Below are 18174 nucleotides of genomic sequence, written 5' to 3'. Positions count from 1 at the left end.
CAAATGAAAGAATAAAAAGAGAATTTGATTGGGAATGAAAATGCTAGGTGAACTCTGCTTCTCCACATTAGAGCAACCTTTAACCTCTTGAGGAGATCAGCTTCCTCAGTTAAGCATGTGTTTATGTATACAGACGTGCTGAGCTCAGGGAGTGATGGAAGAAAATGATCTCTACACCTTGCAGCTCGAAATATTACAACTGTTAGCAACCTACAATTTTTTTCCACTTAAATGTCCCAATACATTGAAAACTAGGCTTGTTATTTCCTTAAGATCTCACTTCTTTTGCTTAACATTTACATTTGTGGATGAGTCATTTTATCCTTTCCCTGAAATCTCAGGTTGAAAACAATGGAACTCTCTTTGATTCCTATCTGCAGCCCCTAAGTAGATCATAAGCTTTGCATAACCACAGGTATGAAAGTCTATTATAAAGCTTTAGTGTCTCCACTAATAAAACATAAGAACTCCTAGATCACGTGATCTTTTCAAGGCTCGAAAACAATGACATACATGGAAAATCTTTCCTAAGTTGTGAATCAAGCTATAATTAAGCTAAGGTACACTGCTCTCACAGACCACCCAGCTTCCTACAGTCAAAAATGTACTTCAAAACAGTCCATACAACAATGTGAATGTACTTAATGCCATATGTACATTTTAAGTGATTAAATGGTAAATTTTATGTTACATATATTTTACCACAAAAAAAGAAAACTAAAAACAAACAAACCTGTCTAAAGTATCCATGTTACAAAAAGTGAAGTGCCAAAATGACCACAATCTGCAGACTTTCAGTATACATTACTTCCCTTTATACATATACAATGACAGTTAAATTTTCGCATCCAAATTTTCCTTATAAAATTTGATTTCATCTTATACTCTGCCAAGTACTATGTATCAAACTGTTGAATACAATTATTAGCGGGGAAATAATAGAGGATCTTCACTTCTAAGACAGTGACAATTTTTTTTTTTTTTAATGAGTGTGTACTGCTTTGGTAGGAAAAAAAAAAATCAAGATTAAGCAAAAGGGGAAGAAGTGAGTGAGTAGAATGCTGTTGTGCATGTGTGGTAAGTATACTTAAATTAAGATTGAATTTAAGGGAGTTCCCGTCATGGCGCAGTGGTTAGCAAATCCGACTAGGAACCATGAGGTTGCGGGTTCGGTCCCTGCCCTTGCTCAGTGGGTTAAGGATCCGGCATTGCTGTGAGCTGTGGTGTAGGTTGCAGACGCAGCTCGGATCCCACGTTGCTGTGGTTCTGGCATGGGCCGGTGGCTGTAGCTCCAATTTGACCCCTAGCCTGGGAACTCCATATGCCGTGGGAGCGGCCCTAGAAATGGCAAAAAGACAAAAAAAAAAAAAAAAAAAAAAAAAAAAGATTGAATGTAAGCTTTTAGACAACCCTAGCCACATTTGTGGGAAAAAATACAAGCAACAGGGAGCCTCCTCTACATTTGCAAAGTGTTCCAACTTTCAAGAAGGACAGTGAAGGGACATTCCAACAGTCTCAGAGAAGGGCAGAATAAAGATCCAAGTTGTCAGCCATATTCCCCTCTTGATAGGGAACCCCAGAAAATTCAGAATACAACAAATCCAGCACTAGCACCAAATAACCAGCTATGAAAAACTTTAGGATTCTAGCTGACTTCTAAAAAATTATTATGGAGTTCCCGTCATGGCTCAGTGAGTAACAAATCTGACTAGGAACCATGAGGTTGCGGGTTCGGTCCCTGGCCTTGCTCAGTGGGTTAAGGATCTGGCGTTGCCATGAGCTGTGGTGTGGGTTGCAGTAGTGGCTTGGATCCCACGTTGCTGTGGCTGTGGTGCAGGCCGCAGCTAAGCTCCTTAGACCCCTAGCCTGGGAATCTCCATGTGCCACAGGTGCGGCCATAGAGAAGACAAAAAAAGAAAAAAAAATTATTATAAATGGGAGTTCCCATCATGGCACAGTGGAAACAAATCCGACTAGGAACCATGAGGTTGCAGGTTTGACCCCTGGCCTTGCTCAGTGGGTTAGGGATCCAGTGTTGCTGTGAGCTGTGGTGTAGGTCACAGATGCAGCTTGGATCTAGCATTACTGTGGCTCTGGTGTAGGCCAGTAGCAACAGCTCCTTAGACCCCTAGCCTGGGAACCTCCATATGCCATGGGTGCGGCCTTCAAAAACACACACAAAAAAAAGACAAGAAAAAAAATTATTATAAATATTCTGGAGACCAGAAACAAAATCAAATAATGATCTTCTAGGAAAGGGACTACCAAATCTCAGAGGACTAGTTTATCCTGACCAGAGATGGCTAACAAATTCAGTCATTCCAGATGCTAGCAAAATAACGCATCAACAACTAAAAGTTGACAGGCTACAGGTATCCTTCAAGAGGTGGACTGGCACAGGTTAAAGATCTGCCGTCATGTCTATGGTCGTGCAGGTTCAATCCCTGGCCTGGAACAGTGGGTTAAGAATCCAGCACTGCCACAGCTATAGCTTAGGTTATAGCTGCAGCTTGGATTTGATCTCTGTCCAAGGAACTTCCACAGGTCCCAGGTGCAATCGTAAGAAGAAAGAAAAAAAAGAGTAGATAATTCTGCCATGCTAAGAAATGGACATGGGTGACAAATAACCTCTTTCCTAGAAGCCTGTTGGGGCAGGGGGTGGGAGAGTGGCAAATGATGCACAGAACAAAATTACATACGACTGTTTTAATTTTTCCTAAGTGGCTAAAATTCCACCCAAAGAGATGCAGTAATATACAAACATATTTAGGAATAAATGAATAAAAGTATTTATAAACTATTTTTATAACTAATTCTGGAAAGCATATACATTTTTTTATTTTTAAATATTCATTCAGCAGTGAAAGCAAGACTTGGCATTCATAATACAAATTCATAACATTAGTCTAGGATTCAAATGGCTTAAATAATGAAGAGCCATTTCAAGTTTCAGTATCTTCTTGAATACAGCCTATTTCACAGGTAAAATTCTGACCCAAATTTAGTATAATAATACATAACTAATATCAAATAAATATTCTATGAAAACTGTAGTATTAGTTACTAGGACAATCTATTAATTCTTTAAGAAACTTATCTTTATCAGAATACTTCCTAACCAAATTTCTACTGGATACGCAAATTATTGCAAGCCATTATAAAAATGCTTACCTTGACACCATGACCCACATCATCCAGAACTGTGTAGTCGATAGGTTTTCGAATATACCTTACAGGACGCTCCATATTTGCAGGTGCTATTATTTTGTGAGTTCTTGATGTATTCTTATTTGTTGTCAAAATACCAATCTCTCTTCGAGCCACTTTCTCTTTATGAATGTCCACAGTCTATGTGTTAAATTTGAACAAAGAAAATATTATTTAGCAAAGTAAATAATGTATCTGATATCCAAATATAATGTGCATCACCTGTCTATTTCCAGCGAACACTTTATCTTCCCCTTCAAAATGAACCAAATTAATACCTTAGAAGCTCAAAACATGGACTATCTAAAGGTTGTTAAAAGTACCTACTAATTTACTGGTATTGCTTCCAAAATGATTCTTAGGAAAGCAATTTTCTTTCCTAAAGACCTGGTGTGTGTGGAAAGGGAAGGGCTCCTGCTCTATGTAGCTCACACTTTGTTTCGCGGGGATACAGATCAGAGAAAAAAAAAATTTGATAATTACAACTTGATGAAGTAAATGCTAAAATGACACATGCACAGTTTATTTGAAGTTATAGGTGTTCAGAGCAAGATATCCAACTAAGTTGAGAAGCCTTTATAGAATAAATAGGTTATAAAGGATGAAAAGAAATACAAAAGGCAAATTTGGAAATTATTCAGGGCAAAAAGAACAGCATGTTTCAGACAAAGGTATAAAAAGAGTTCTTCTGTGGCACAGTGGGTTAAGGATCCAGCACTGACACTGCTGTGCTTCAGGTTGCTGCTATGGCGCAGGTTCGAACCCTAGCCCAGGAATTTCCACATGCCACAGGCGCAGCCAAAAAAAAAAGTGTAAGAGGGAAAAAAAGGTAAGACCAGAGGTTACAATCTGGCAGTGTGCAGCCTATACATCCACAGCCTACATAGTACTGGCCTTTATCGCTTTAAAAAAAGGTGTTTTTTTTTTCCTTACTTAATTGCCAACATTTTAAAACTGGATAGTAGTCAGCACACGAGAAATAATTATACAACGACTCAACCATTTAAACTTTGTGCTTAATAGTAGTAAGAAAGCAGTAACATTTAAATTGAGTGACATCATCAAATCTCTGACACAGGTGTTGAGGACAGATAGATGACTACTGGCAGTGAGACTAGTCAGGAAGCAATTATAGCAGCCTCAGGGAGAAAATGCAAGGATGGCTGAAGTGAACTGATAAGGGGGGAAAGTATCGATGGAAAAAAAAAACAAGTTTACTGTTATGTGCCTTTTTGCACATCTTGTCAGAAAAGGCATGAATTCTCTTCTGTATATTTACACTCGACAGCCTTAGAAAATATAGTGTCTCCTCAAAGAGCAGAAGGCAATTTACTGTCCACTAATAACGATAATGTCACTCCCCAGGACAAAGGGCAGGAAGGCTTACTGCCCATTACAAAAAATCTGGTCCCCTAAGCTGGGAGTTCTTTTCCTCTAGGCACCCAGTTGTGTATGCAAGCATCATCCTGGCTCTCTGCACTACCCTGTAGAAACTGGGGCTGGTTATCTGACACAGGTGTTGACACTCTGGCTACCACTACTGCCATAACATCCTTTGTCTCTGACCCAGGAGGCGCATGTCTTCTACTAGCACCAGTGGAATTATGGCCAGCTAACTTGTTAGCTTCCACAAAGGGTAAAATCTTAAACCGTTCACAATTTTTGACAGTTTGGGTAATGAGGATGGAATGCTGACAAAGACAAAGCTTTCTAAAAATGCACTGAAAGGACAGTTAACAGGAACTGAGAGAAGTCCATGGTTATCGTGAGTGAATATGCTGACCAAATTGTATAGCCAACCAGGCAATGGCTGGTCCTCTATTTTACTGCCTGTTAATGAGGCTGAACTGGAGTGGTAGTTTCAGGCTGAGTACCAGGAAGGAATTTCAAAAACAGCAGCCTGAATGATGCCATGATTACTGTCTGCTGTCCATCAAGTTCATCGGCTCTGCCCTGTGAATGACTAGTAATAAGATGTGTCTGGCAAAGGGAGGTGGGAGCACATAAGGTTCTTTCAGACAGTGTGATGGAGAAATGTACCTATACTGAGCAGAAAGAAGGATAACTACTGTGGGCAGAACAAGGAGAACCTTTAGAACTCTGGTTAGTTTGCTTGGGAGATGGGGGGCAGGGAGGGGTTTGGGGGAACAAAATACTTGCTGAAGAAGAACAGCAACAGCTGCCTATCCTACTGTTCACCCCTTCCTGCAGTCTGTCTTCTCAACTTTCAATCCCTTCAAGATGAGTAAAAGACCTCAGCATTTTCTGGCAGTGGGCCCTGTCTGCTCTAAAACAGCTCTGGCCTTTTTGGGAAACTCCCCTTAACAATATTCCAAGGGCACAGCCTAGTCTTCCGGCTCTTCCATTCTAAATTGAGTTTTAAATGATGATGAAGGTGATTCACCGGAAGATGAGAAACTCACTCAAGGAAATCAAGAGAAATTCTGTCAGCAATGCCAACTTTTAGAAAACTCCCTAGTCCTTCTGTTGAAATCAAGCAAGAATTTAAGAGCTGTTACCTTGACAATTTAAGAGCTGTTACCTTGACAATGGATCAACAAACAGCCCACATTAGGTGGACACCTCAAAACAATGATACCACTGTGTAGATCAAGCCCAAGCCAGCCAAAGAAAGGTACAGATCCACGGCCCCCACTGAAAAGTAATGTGGCTGTAGCTGTTCAACCAAGGTGTTCCCAACAGAAATGGAAGATATCAGCAATGATGATCCTGCCACAGAACACAGCGCTTTAGGTGGGCCAAAAAATACTGCAGGTTTATTTGATCAGCTTGCAGCTACACCACTGCTCAAAGCTGAAATAAATTCACCTTGTTTACTGGTGCACAGCTGCTCTCTCTCAGCCTCCCCTACATCCTTTAAAGAGAAAGATTATTAGGGGTAGGGCCAAGTTCTCCAGGTCGCCGATGGGAACTGAGGACCAAACATACCCAGGTTTGCAAGATCACTGCGGTGGGGATGGGGACTTGATCACTCTGCTATATATAGGAGCCCACCTCACCTTCATACCCCTCCTGTGGAGGGACAGGGTAGCGGCTTTCAGCTATGAGGTTTGGGTGAGGTTCACATTGGGGAAGAGAAGCTAATGCGTTCTATTGGGTCAGGCTCTTGGGACCAACTCAGTGTGTGGCGTCCATCACTGAATGTATAATTGGCATTGATATTTTACATGCTTACGTGGTGAATGCTTTTAAGTGCCAGAGGGGCTTATGCCAACTGGGAAGAGCCACATGTAGAAAAGTACTAGCAGGCTTAGTGCCCCCACACAATCCTCATGACCCTCTTAAGTACAAGTTTCTGTGCTCACATGATTTTACTGACTGGAGCCTCTGCCAAGAGGAGCAATCTCCACTGGAAATGCCCCTTGGGTTTGGAAGTCAAGAATGCAGCCAGCCTGGCCCCTGTGACATCCTGGCTTCACATGGAAAAGTGGCAGCTATCCCTTTAGGGAAAATTTATCTTCCATTCTGCCACCTAAACCAAAGTTGTTGTTTGTTCAATGAGGCTCTTAATTCACAGAGGATCCCCTAAAACTCCTGGGTGTGGTACACTAATGATTCAACTAAGCTGAAGCCCCATGGTGTAGAGTGACTGTTGTGTTGTTCAACCTCAGTGCCAGCTACACAGAAGTAAAAATGGGTGGTTGCTGGACTTCATGGGCAGAACTCAAGGATGTTCTAATAGATATGGCCAGTACTCCCCTTGATAAACATTATATTTCTAATGTCTGCTACTTGGAAAGCTACACACTAACCTCTTAAAGACTTGCCATAACCTGTGCAGACAAATCTGTGGTGCAGGGGAAATGAATCCAACTAGAAACCATGAGGTGCTGATCAGACCTTGGATCACTAATATACATGCCCACAATAAGGGCCCACTGTCTGCTGAGGCCAACAGGAGACAAGCTGCTGATCAAGCCTGCACTGCCACAGCTGCCATCGCTGCTACCAACCCATCACACACCAGATGTGGAAGCACAGGGATCATCACAGAATAAAGACAGCATAAAGGACTGTGTGTTCCTGATGCAAAGGCAACCCTGTGACTCCTGCAAACCAGCAGCTCAGCCTCAAAGGAAGTCATGGCCCATGGTGACCAAGGACATTCATGGAGTTCATCTGCCCCACCAGTGCCAGGGGTTTAAGTAGGGAAACACTCTGATGTGGTATCTCTGTCAGATTGAGAAGTCTGACAAACTGGCATCTGTTAAACTAATGCCTATGCAAGAAATCTTCAAACCATGAAAACTGGTATTTCCTACATCCTGGAAAGAACACAACTCTAAAATTCTACCTGCTACTTAAAATGCTATTCTTAAGTAAAAGCTGGAAGAGAAGGAGAAATCTCTACCAATCTGTCTCTCAGTGAGAGAGGCCATATCTCTCGCCACTGGCAGAGAGACCTTTGACCACCACCCCTCCTCAGACTAACAGCAGTGCTTCATCACTGACACACTTTTATGGAATCACAATTCCAACCCAATCAGCTGACACTAGCCACACCACTGCAGCCCTTACCACTCTAATCTGTGTCACGTTTTTCACTTTCTAACCCATTCGCTATCTGACAATGGTATGCTTTTTACCACAAAAGTTACTAAAAATGGGCTGTTTATCGAGCTATGTGATGGTCTTTCCCACTTCCTATCATCAACAGGCATCTTATATTGGTGAGTGCTGAAACAGCCTCCTTAAAAATCAACTCAAAAAACTCAAAAACACAAAACAACTAATTTAAAAATGGACAAAGGACCTGAATAGACAATTCTCCAAACAATATACAAACGGCCAAAAAGTACATGAAAAGATGTTCAACATCACTAATCATTAGGAAAATGGACATCAAATCCACAATGAGACAAAGACCCATAAGGATGGCAACTACCCCCCTCCCCCACCAACACACACACACACACACACACACACACACACACACACACACAACAGCAACTGTTGGCAAGGACGTGGAGAAACTGGAACCCTTGTGCATTGCTGGTGGGAATGTAAAACGGTACTGTGGAATACTGTATGGTGCTTCCTAAATACTTAAATATAGAATTATCACATGATCCATCAATTCCTTTATACCCCAAAGGACTGAAAGCAGCATCAAGAAGTGTTTGTACACTTACGTTCATGGTGGCATTATTTACAAGAGGCAAAAGGTGGAAATAACCGAAGTGTCCATCGATGGAAGAATGGATAAACAAAACATGGTATGTGCATTCAATGGAATATTATTCAGCCTTTAAAAAGAAGGAAATTCTAGAGTTCCCACAGTAGTGCAATAGATTAAGAATCCAACTGCAGCAGCACAGGCTGCTGTGGAGGTGTGAATTCAATCCCCGGCCCAGTACAGTGGGTTAAAGAATCTGGCATTGCCACAGCTGTGGCTTAGATTCAGTCCCAAACCTGGGAACTTCCATATGCCTCAGATATGGCCATTAAAACAACAACAAAAAAAATAAAAAGAAAGAAATTCTGACACAGAACTTCAGTCTTGCAAGATAAAAACAATTCTAAAGATTGGTTGCACAATACCATGAATGTACTTAACACTAAGCTGTACACTTTAAAAAATGGTTCAGATGGGAAATTTTATGTTATGTGTATTTTACCACTATTTACCTAAAAATGATTAAGATGGAAAATTTTAGGTTATGTCTATTTTACCATAATTTAAAAAAATTTTTTCAATCAACTCAAAAAGATTTTTGACTCTACCTCTTTACCTCTTTCTGGTTTACACACATCAGCAAAGCAATATGGTGACTAAAGATGGGCCCTCAGAAATAGATCATCTTCTCTTGGCCACTTGGGATCTGCCCTGAGCATGATGCTTCTTTCTTTCCCCTAACGGAAACCCCATGCTGGCCTGATTGATATAGCTTCTGGGTGGCAGCCCAGTCAAAAGTGGGCCTTGGGAATTTTAACTTAATTCTGGTTTAACTGCCTCAATTTTCTTCATGTGTTTCTGTGGTCTTCATAGCAAAGATATTGACCAGTGATTAAGTAAGTATACTGCTTACTAAATCCCCTTACTCTGGACCATGTGGACCAAAGTCGGGGGCATAACAGGATTTCTAAGTTTAATATAAATGTTGTTGTCCCTCTTGCACCTGACCCTTCCAGAAAAAACAAGGGGAAAGTTAGCAAATGGAATGGAACACACTGATTTGGTAGCAGTGGAAGGAGACAACCACCCTGGCACCTGTGGAACCTCAGGAGTACAGAAGGAGGGACATTTGTGATTCCGTCTTTCCGAATCACCTCCAGAACCTTCCTCACAAAGGTAAATTCCCTGGTACAGCTCTTCCCAGATTGTGCAGGCACCTTAAACTGAACTGAGAGCTGAGGCTGCCCGCCCTGCTGGACAGTTCTGATCACAACACAATCACCATTCCCCTTAATGTCACTGAAAAATCTTCAGGAAGCAAATGATCCCAGCTCCCGAGCCTCCCACCCAAAACTGCCAAAACCTCCAGGTCTCTTTCCTATCCCTCCCCCAATTCCTGTAGCTATCATTCAGTCATCCCAAGGGACAGATGAAAGTCACCTAACTGGTAGCAGAGACAAACAGGACAGACTGGACTGCCTGCCTTCAGGTAACCCCCTCCAAAAACAACAAGGACTAGACTCATTTACTGGTACTGACCTGGGAGCCCTGAGGCCTACCAGCTGTCTAGGGGCAACACTGGAGAAACTGTTCCCTAAGAAGGTCCCACCTGCGGGTGCGAGTGGAGGTGGGGCAACAACTGTAAGCACCCATTCTTCATAAGGTGCCTGTGCAGAAGCCAGGCATTAATTTAATTCCCTCCTGAAAATGCAGTGACTTGCACTTTAGGGATGATCTTAAGAGACCTTCAAGTGTCTGAGAAGTACCACCAGCAGATCCTGCAGTCTGCAGACAGCTGTAATCTCTCCAAAGAAAGGCCATTCTTGAATGGGAGGAGGGAGCCCTCCCAGAAGGATAGTTAGTCATGTGTACTCTGTTCTGAGGTGTTTATCCCTAAAATGGGAGCCATCCAATTAGAAAAGTGGTTTGAAATTTGTTCTTGACTTCAGCTGAGGTGAACAATGACATTATATCAGCTCTGGAGCCATTGAGGTCAGTCTCAACTCACTGGCAGGATGAGAGAACAGCCCTGGATTTTGTTCCTGCAGGGCAAGCCAAATCCGTGCATTCCCTAATACTCTTGACGTAGAGTCAAGGAAAAAGTCAGTATAGAAACTTAAAGAGAAAGACCCTTGGGGGACCTATACTCAACATCTTGCAATAATCTATAAGGGGGAAAAAATCTGAAAAATTAACATGTGTGTTAAGTGAACCACTTTGCTGTACACCTGAAATTAATACAACATTGTAAATCAACCATACTTCAATTTTTTAAAAAAAAGTTAAATTTTTTTAAAAAAGAAAGAAAGAGAAAGCCATATGGCTCTCTAAGGCAGACCCTAAAGGTTTAGAGCATTTATTCGGTTGGCTAGTCTAGGACTCTTGGGAGCATAACTATGGTCAACATTGCGGTTTGGCCTCATTCTGCTACCATGTTGATAGTACATCGCCTAAATTAAATGTTTTATGAAACAAACTCAATGGCTCTGGTCCCAGCCACCGTCAGAGACATTACTCAGGGTGACCAATGAAGAGCGTAATCATGGGAAATTTTACCACAAGCCACGAAGGTAGAGAAGTAAGAGGTGAGTATTGTTGAAAGGCAGCTATCTTCAACCCATCACATAATGGAGTATTGTAGGTAGAGGCACTTCCTCTCTTCATTGTAAGTTATCTTAAGAATGTTTGTACAGCAAATAGCCATGAAGGATAGAAATGTCTCCCTCAGGAACAAAGGGCAGGCTTGTTCACGGTCTAGCAAAATAAAGATGTCATCTCCCTCTAGGACTGAGGTCAGCCAGGCTTACTGCCTATTATGAAAGCTTGGAGGTTCCTCTCCTATAACAGACTGCACTGCAAATACAGGAGAAGGGTGACCGACCACAGGCATCACTCAGCCCTCTTCATAGTCCTCTACGGAGAGGGAGGTGGGAAATCCAGCACAAATGCAATGACTCTGGCTCCTGCTACTGCCATGAGTAATAAAGTCCTCTGACTGAAAAGTCCTGTGTCTTCTACCAGCGTCCATGAAGCTAAGGCTGTTAGCCTGTAAGGAGGGCAAAAATCTCAGACCCTTCACAGTCCTTGAAACAAAGCAAACTTGTTTTCACAGTGAAACAACTCACACCTCTGACCACTCCCACCTCCAGTCATTTTCAAGAGTATCTGATTTATAGCCATATTGATATTATAAGTTATAGTTAGCTAAAAAAATTTTTTTTCATTTTTTGGCTTTTTAGAGCGGCACCCACGGCATATGACAGTTCCCAGGCTAGGGATCAAATTGGAGCTGCAGCTGCCAGCCTACAGCACAACCACAGCAACTCCGGACCTGAGCCACGTCTGCAACCTACACAACAGCTCAGGGCAATGCCAGATCCTTAACCCACTGAGCAAGGCCAGGGATCAAACCTCATAGATACTAGTCAGGTACATTACCTCTGAGCCACAACAGGAACCTCTAGTTTGCTAAAAAAAAAAATTTTTTTTTTTTGCTGCCTCTACATATCTCCTAAACTTCTTTTCCATCAGGTGTGGCACAAGATTAATTAGAACAAATTTTAGCGAAATTCTGCTTGACATGGAATTAAGTTCAGGTATTCATTACTCCATAGAAGGGAAAGTACTGAGATTTCACTGGAAAGTAAAAAAAAGCTGGATCACTACTCACCTAGGTTTGCTCCTAACTCCTGGAACACTCATTCTGTCTCCTTTACAAAGTCACCTTTGGGTGACTCCAGGTTTAGCTGCAGGCTCTTCCTCTTTATAACCTCTTCTTGGCAAACTCATCCTCATTCAGGTTTAAATTACTATTTACACATCAGATAAAACTTTTCTCTATTCTAGAGCCCTCCTCTGTGCTACAGAATCATACAAACACCTGTGATGTTCCTCTCGGATATTTCAACGGTACCCACAATGGATGTGCCCCAAATCATACACATAAACAACTCTACGTCCTACTTCAGTTGTCTATCAAGTTATAGTCTAGATATCTAGCACTTATTTCATATCAATACCACTAAACCTTGTCACATTTACCTTTAACTACCACTAATTTGTTTCCCTATATTTTCAACACTTTAATCCTAGTCAATCCACTATCATCTCTCACCTTGGCCTTTCAACAGCCTTCTACCTGGTCCTCCTCAATCCAATCTAGCCGCTTTCCAATCTGCTCTCCATGGTATAACCATGGTGATCTTTAACAATAAAAGAAAACTTGAGAAGACAAAATGAAAAAACTTGAAGCTATCTCACCTGTTTAAATCCTATCCAAAAGAAAATCCCACACAGTTACCAGTCCTCATGGGAAAAACAAATTCAAAACAGCTCAAGCTCTTTCCATATTTTCTCAAACATCGTGGTTTCCATAACTCTCCTTAAAAATTATCTTTTTTTTTTTTTTTTTTTCCATCCTTCCTTTCACCTCACACACTGCAGAACTATTCAGGTCACTATTCAAATGACTTGAAAAAATTTTCTCTTGAGTTAACTCCCCTGTCTCCCACTTTGGAATCACCAACAAATCACAACCTGTATGGCAATGTACAACCCTCCCTATGACAGGGTGCATGAATAAAGCTGGTAGGAAGAGGGGAACCAGGCTTGGAACATTTGTATAACACCATGCATATGTTCAATAGCCAAAGTCAGCTTTTACATGGAGATCAATTCCTTCTCATACTTGAATTTCCTTACCTTAACACTTTATCTTTAGATGGGAAAAGAAGAAGTCTGACATTAAAAAATTAGTTTTTGGAGTTCCCAATGTGGCACACTGGGTTAAGAATCTGACGGCAACAGCTCCAGTTGCTTCAAAGCCATGGGTTCAATCCCCTACTCAGGAACTTCCATATGCCACGTGTACAGCCATTTAAAAAAAGAAGGAGTTCCCATCGTGGCGCAGTGGTTAACGAATCCGACTAGGAACCATGAGGTTGCGGGTTCGGTCCCTGGCCTTGCTCAGTGGGTTAATGATCCGGAGTTGCTGTGAGCTGTGGTGTAGGTTGCAGATGGGGCTCGGATCCCATGTTGCTGTGGCTCTGGTGTGGGCCAGTGGCTACGGTTCCGATTGGACCCCTAGCCTGGGAACCTCCATATGCCACGGGAGTGGCCCAAGAAATAGCAAAAAGACAAAAAAAAACAAAAAAAACAAAAAAAAAAAAGAAAAGAAAAGAAAAGGAAAATTTCAATGTAATAAAGATAAAACTCAAGAATAACCCAAGCTGAGGAGTTCCTGTTGTGGCTCAGTGGTTAACAAACCCGACTAGTATCCATGAGGACATGTGATCAATCCCTGGCCCCACTCAGTGGGTTAAGGATCCGGTGTTGCCATAAACTGTGGTGTAGGTTGCAGACAAGGCTCGGATCTGGCATTGCTGTGGCTGTGGAGTAGGCCAGCAGCTATAGCTCCAATTTGATCTCTAGCCTGGGAACCTCCATATGCCATGGGTGCGGCCCTAAAAAGACCAAAAAAAAAGAAGAAGAATCCAACTATAGCAGCTCAGGTCACTACAGAAGTGTGAGTTTGCTCCCTGGCCTGGTGTAGTGGGCTAAGGATCTGATGTTGCCACAGCTGAGGTGTAGGTTGCAGCTGCAGCTAGGACTCAATCCCTGGCCCTTGAACTTCCACATACAATGCATGCAGCCATAAAAAAATAATAAATTTTTTAAAAATTTTAAAAGGCACACAAATGTGAAATCACAAAGCCTTGGTTCAAACACCAGCTCTTTCACTTACTAGTTATGAAATTTTACACAAGCTCTAACTCCCTAAATTTCCATTTTACTTATATAAAATGGGGGCTGAGACAATATTAGGACCTTTAATATACAAAAAGTACTAAAAAAAAAAAAATTTGGAGTTCCCCTGTAGTGCAGTGTTAACGGTCTGGTGTTGTCACTTCAGCGGCTTGGGTTGCTGCTGAGGCACAGGTTGGACCCCTGGCCTGAGAACTTTTGCATGACACAGGTACAAGTAAAAAGAAAGTACTAAAAAAATTAACCACATCTGAATCATATTTATCAAACCATCCAATCTACAAACCTGTAATTAAGACAAAATACTTTCTAAAATAATATAAAAACATGGACATAGTACATCATGTATTAGAAACATAACAAATGTTGAACATGGAATGTACATTATGCTGAGTGAAACAAGCCAGACACAGGGGGTGAGGGGACACTTTGCGCAATCTTAAAAAAGTTGAACACAAGAAGCAGAGAACAGAACAGTGGTTATGAGAGGTGGGGGAAATAGGGCGATGTTAGTAAAAGGTACCAAGTTACAGGTATGCAAGATGACTAAGTCTAGAGAGTCAATGTACACCATGGTGATTACAGGTAATAATATTGTACTGAACCCTGGAAATGTGCTAGGAGAGTAGATTTCAAGTGCTCTCATCTCTCTCACACACACACACACGGTAACCATGTGAGAAGATATGCTAAAAGCTTGACTACAGTCATTTTTCACTATGTATGGGGGCATCAAATCATGTTGTACATCTTAAATACATGATTATCTTTAAAATAAAAAAAGGAGAGATGATGAATATTAATTATGTTCAAATCTCCAGCTTCGCCACTAGCAATATAGATTTTAGAAAACTCCTCGGAGCAAAGACTAATAAGCATCAATGTTCTAGAAGCCTGAAACTCATTGACTCCAAGGTAAACAAGCCCTAAAGACTAAAATTCATTTGAAAGAAAGCAGATCTTACAGACACGGATATTAGTAGGAAACTAATAGAGAAAAGACACCCAAAGACAAGCTCTGATAAATAACCATCCTTGATGATTCAGCTCCTGAAGGAGACATGATGAACAGAAAGAATGTATATGAGATAAATTTGGAAGTAATGGAGAGAATTATAGGTACAGGGCGATCACCTTGTAAGGCTTAGCACATTCCTAAAGACCTTATCCATGATCCAAAACTCACAAAAATTCAAGAACTAAGTTTAACACAGAAGAGTATTTCTGTTTCCTACATAAACATCAAATGACAATAGAAGAGTTTATCCAATTTTGAAATCATGCAATGGTTCCTAATTTTTTTTGCCTTTTTAGGGTCACCTACACAGCGTATGAAGGTTCCCAGGCCAGGGGTCAAATCGGAGCTGCAGCCACTGGCTTATGCCACAGGCACGGCTACATGGCATCCATGTTGTGTGTGTGACCTACACCACAGCTCAGGGCAATCCTGGATCCTTAAACCCACTGAGCAAGGCCAGGGATCAAACCTGCGTCCTCATGGATGCTAGTCAGATTTGTTTCCACTGAGCCACAATGGGAACTCCCCTTAATTTTTTTTTAATTTATAAAAAATCTTGACATTTAAAAAATAACCTTGGGGAGTTCCTACTATGGTGCAGTGGATTATTGATTCAGCTTGTCTCTGTGGCACTGTCAGTTTGATCCCCGGCCCAGCACAGTGGGTTAAGGATCTAGCCTTGCCACAGCTGTGGCATAGGTAGCAGATGCAGCTCAGAATCGATCCCTGGCCCAGGAACTTCCATTTGCCACGGGTGTGAAGTTCCCGTAGTGGCTCAGTGGTTAACGGATCTGACTAGGAACCATGAGGTTGTGGGTTCGATCCCTGGCCTTACTCAGTGGGTTGAGGATCCGGTGTTGCCGTGAGCTGTGGTATAGGTTGCAGATGCGGCTTGGATCCTGCGTTGCTGTGGCTCTGGCGTAGGCTTGACAGCTACTGCTCAGATTGGACCCCTAGCCCAGGAACTTCGACACGCCCCGGATGCCGGCCAAGAAAAGGCAAAAAGACCAAAAAAAAAAGGACTTCCTGTGTGGCTCACAACATATGCTGCAGGTGTGGCCCACAACATATGCCGCAGGTGTGGCCAAAAAAGAAAATAATAATTTGGAGGAAGTTCCCTGGTGGTCTAGTGGTTAGGACTTGGCTCTTTTGCCACTAAAGCCCAGGTTCAATCCTTGGTCTGACAACTGAGATCCCACATTTAGTCTGCTGCATGTCACAGACAAGAAAATAATAATTTAAAAAATTGTATTAATATTTTATATTGCAAACTTTCAGCACATAAAATTAAACTACCGCAATGGGCTGATAACAAAGACATAGTTACAGCTGCCTAATACAAAGTAACTAAGACCTTTGAACTTGGGTAACTTAAGAGGCACAACCTAGAGCTAATATACCATAACTAGAGAACTCTCCTGATAGACTTACTATGACAAGTACAAATAGTAACAAGAGTTGCTAAGAGAATAATAGCAATGGGAAACATAAGATAATCAACAGAAGTATTCTACCTCCCAAAATAATCAGAATACCCTGAACAAAACCCTAAGAAACTCTCTCCCCAAGTGGTTAAAAATAAGAGAAGAAATACAGACATGGTGAAATGAGAGTTTGAAAAAAAGACAGTTCTCTTGGGGCCCAGTGGGTTAAGGATCCAGTGCTGTCACTGAAACAGTTTGTGTCACTGCTGTGGTGCAGGCTCAATCTCTGGCCCAGGAATTTTTACATGCCACAGGCACAGCCAAAAAAAAAGAAAGGAGAGGTGGGGTCTTGCCTGTTTAGATTTATTATAAAGCCAAAGTAAACAGGACAGTAGGGTTCTTTTTTTATTTTCTTTCCTTTTTTTTTTAGGTACGCACCCACAGCATATAGAAGTTCCCAGGTTAGGGGTCAAATGAGAGCTGCAGCCACTGGCCTACACTACAGCCACAGGAACACCAGTCAGGTTTGTTTCCACTGCACCACAACGGGAACTCATACGGTTCTTAAATAGGGTTAAATAAATGGCCCGATTTAACAGAAGAGGGAACTCAGAAACAAACGCATTCTCATAAAGAAACTGTTACCTTATAGTGATTGCACAAGGGGAAATAATACATTGTTTAAATAGGGCAATTTGTCTGGCATATAGAAATAGATATGATGGATTCCTACATCACACTTGAGGGGAAAAAAAACAATTCCAGATCCATTAAATGTAAATGCAAATAAGTGACATATTTATACTTGAAATAATGAGAATGAACTTCTATGGATGAACTCTACATGATAGTGGAAACATAATGCTGAATTAAAAAAAAAAAGGCATTGGAGTTCCCACTGTGGCACAGTGGAAATGAATTCCACTAGCATTCATGAGGACACAAGTTCTATTCCTAGCCTTGTTCAGTGGGTCGGGGATCTGGCATTGCCATGAGCTGTGGTGTAGGTCACAGATGTGGCTTGGATCCTGCACTGCTGTGGCTGTGGCTGTCAGCTGTGCTCTGATTCGACCCCTAACCTGGGAACTTCCATATGCCACATGTGTGGTCCTAAAAAGAAAAAAGAAAAAAAAAAAAAAAAAAAGCTTGGAGTGGGGGAGCAAGCCATGATAGACTACATGGAGTCTAAATCTATTTTTACTAAACTCCAATGAAATTAAATAATAACATTTAAGGGTACATATATACGTGATTACCTTTGAAAGGGCAAGGAAACAGTAACAATAATACTGCCTCTTGGAGGTACGGATTAAAGCACATAGGAAAAGAAACAGAATTAGCCTCTTTTTTTTTTGGCCGCACACATGGCACGTGGAAGATCCCTGGCCAGGGGTCAAACCTGTGCCACAACAAAGACCAGAGCCAAGGCAGGGATAACACCAGATCCTTAATCCACTGCGCCACATGGGAACTCCAGAATTGGCCACTATCTGGTTAACTGTGGTGGTAGAGTCACAGATGTTTATTATAAATTTTATAATGTACATTACATTTATTCTTTTGAATGTTATAATTTTTTTAAGTCTTTAACTGGACACAAAGAACAAATATAGCCCAGAGAAAAA

General features: G+C 41.6%; 1 protein-coding gene across 13 annotated transcripts in view; it reads right to left on the bottom strand.

Moving 5' to 3' along the window:
• ABI1 (abl interactor 1) overlaps window positions 1–18174 on the bottom strand; it is a 129863-nt gene that overhangs the window by 28197 nt on the left and 83492 nt on the right. For all 13 annotated transcript variants that reach the window (XM_021064900.1, XM_021064898.1, XM_021064896.1 and 10 more), the window contains exon 3: window positions 3172–3348. In XM_021064900.1, coding sequence (XP_020920559.1) covers window positions 3172–3348 — 177 coding nt within the window. The remainder of the gene's footprint in view (window positions 1–3171; window positions 3349–18174) is intronic.

The sequence above is a fragment of the Sus scrofa genome, chromosome 10 (genome assembly GCF_000003025.6).
Source record: "Sus scrofa isolate TJ Tabasco breed Duroc chromosome 10, Sscrofa11.1, whole genome shotgun sequence".
Classification (NCBI taxonomy): Eukaryota; Metazoa; Chordata; class Mammalia; order Artiodactyla; family Suidae; genus Sus; species Sus scrofa.
The sequence above is the reverse complement of the archived record's forward strand: the minus strand, read 5'-3'. Positions and strand labels throughout refer to the sequence as shown.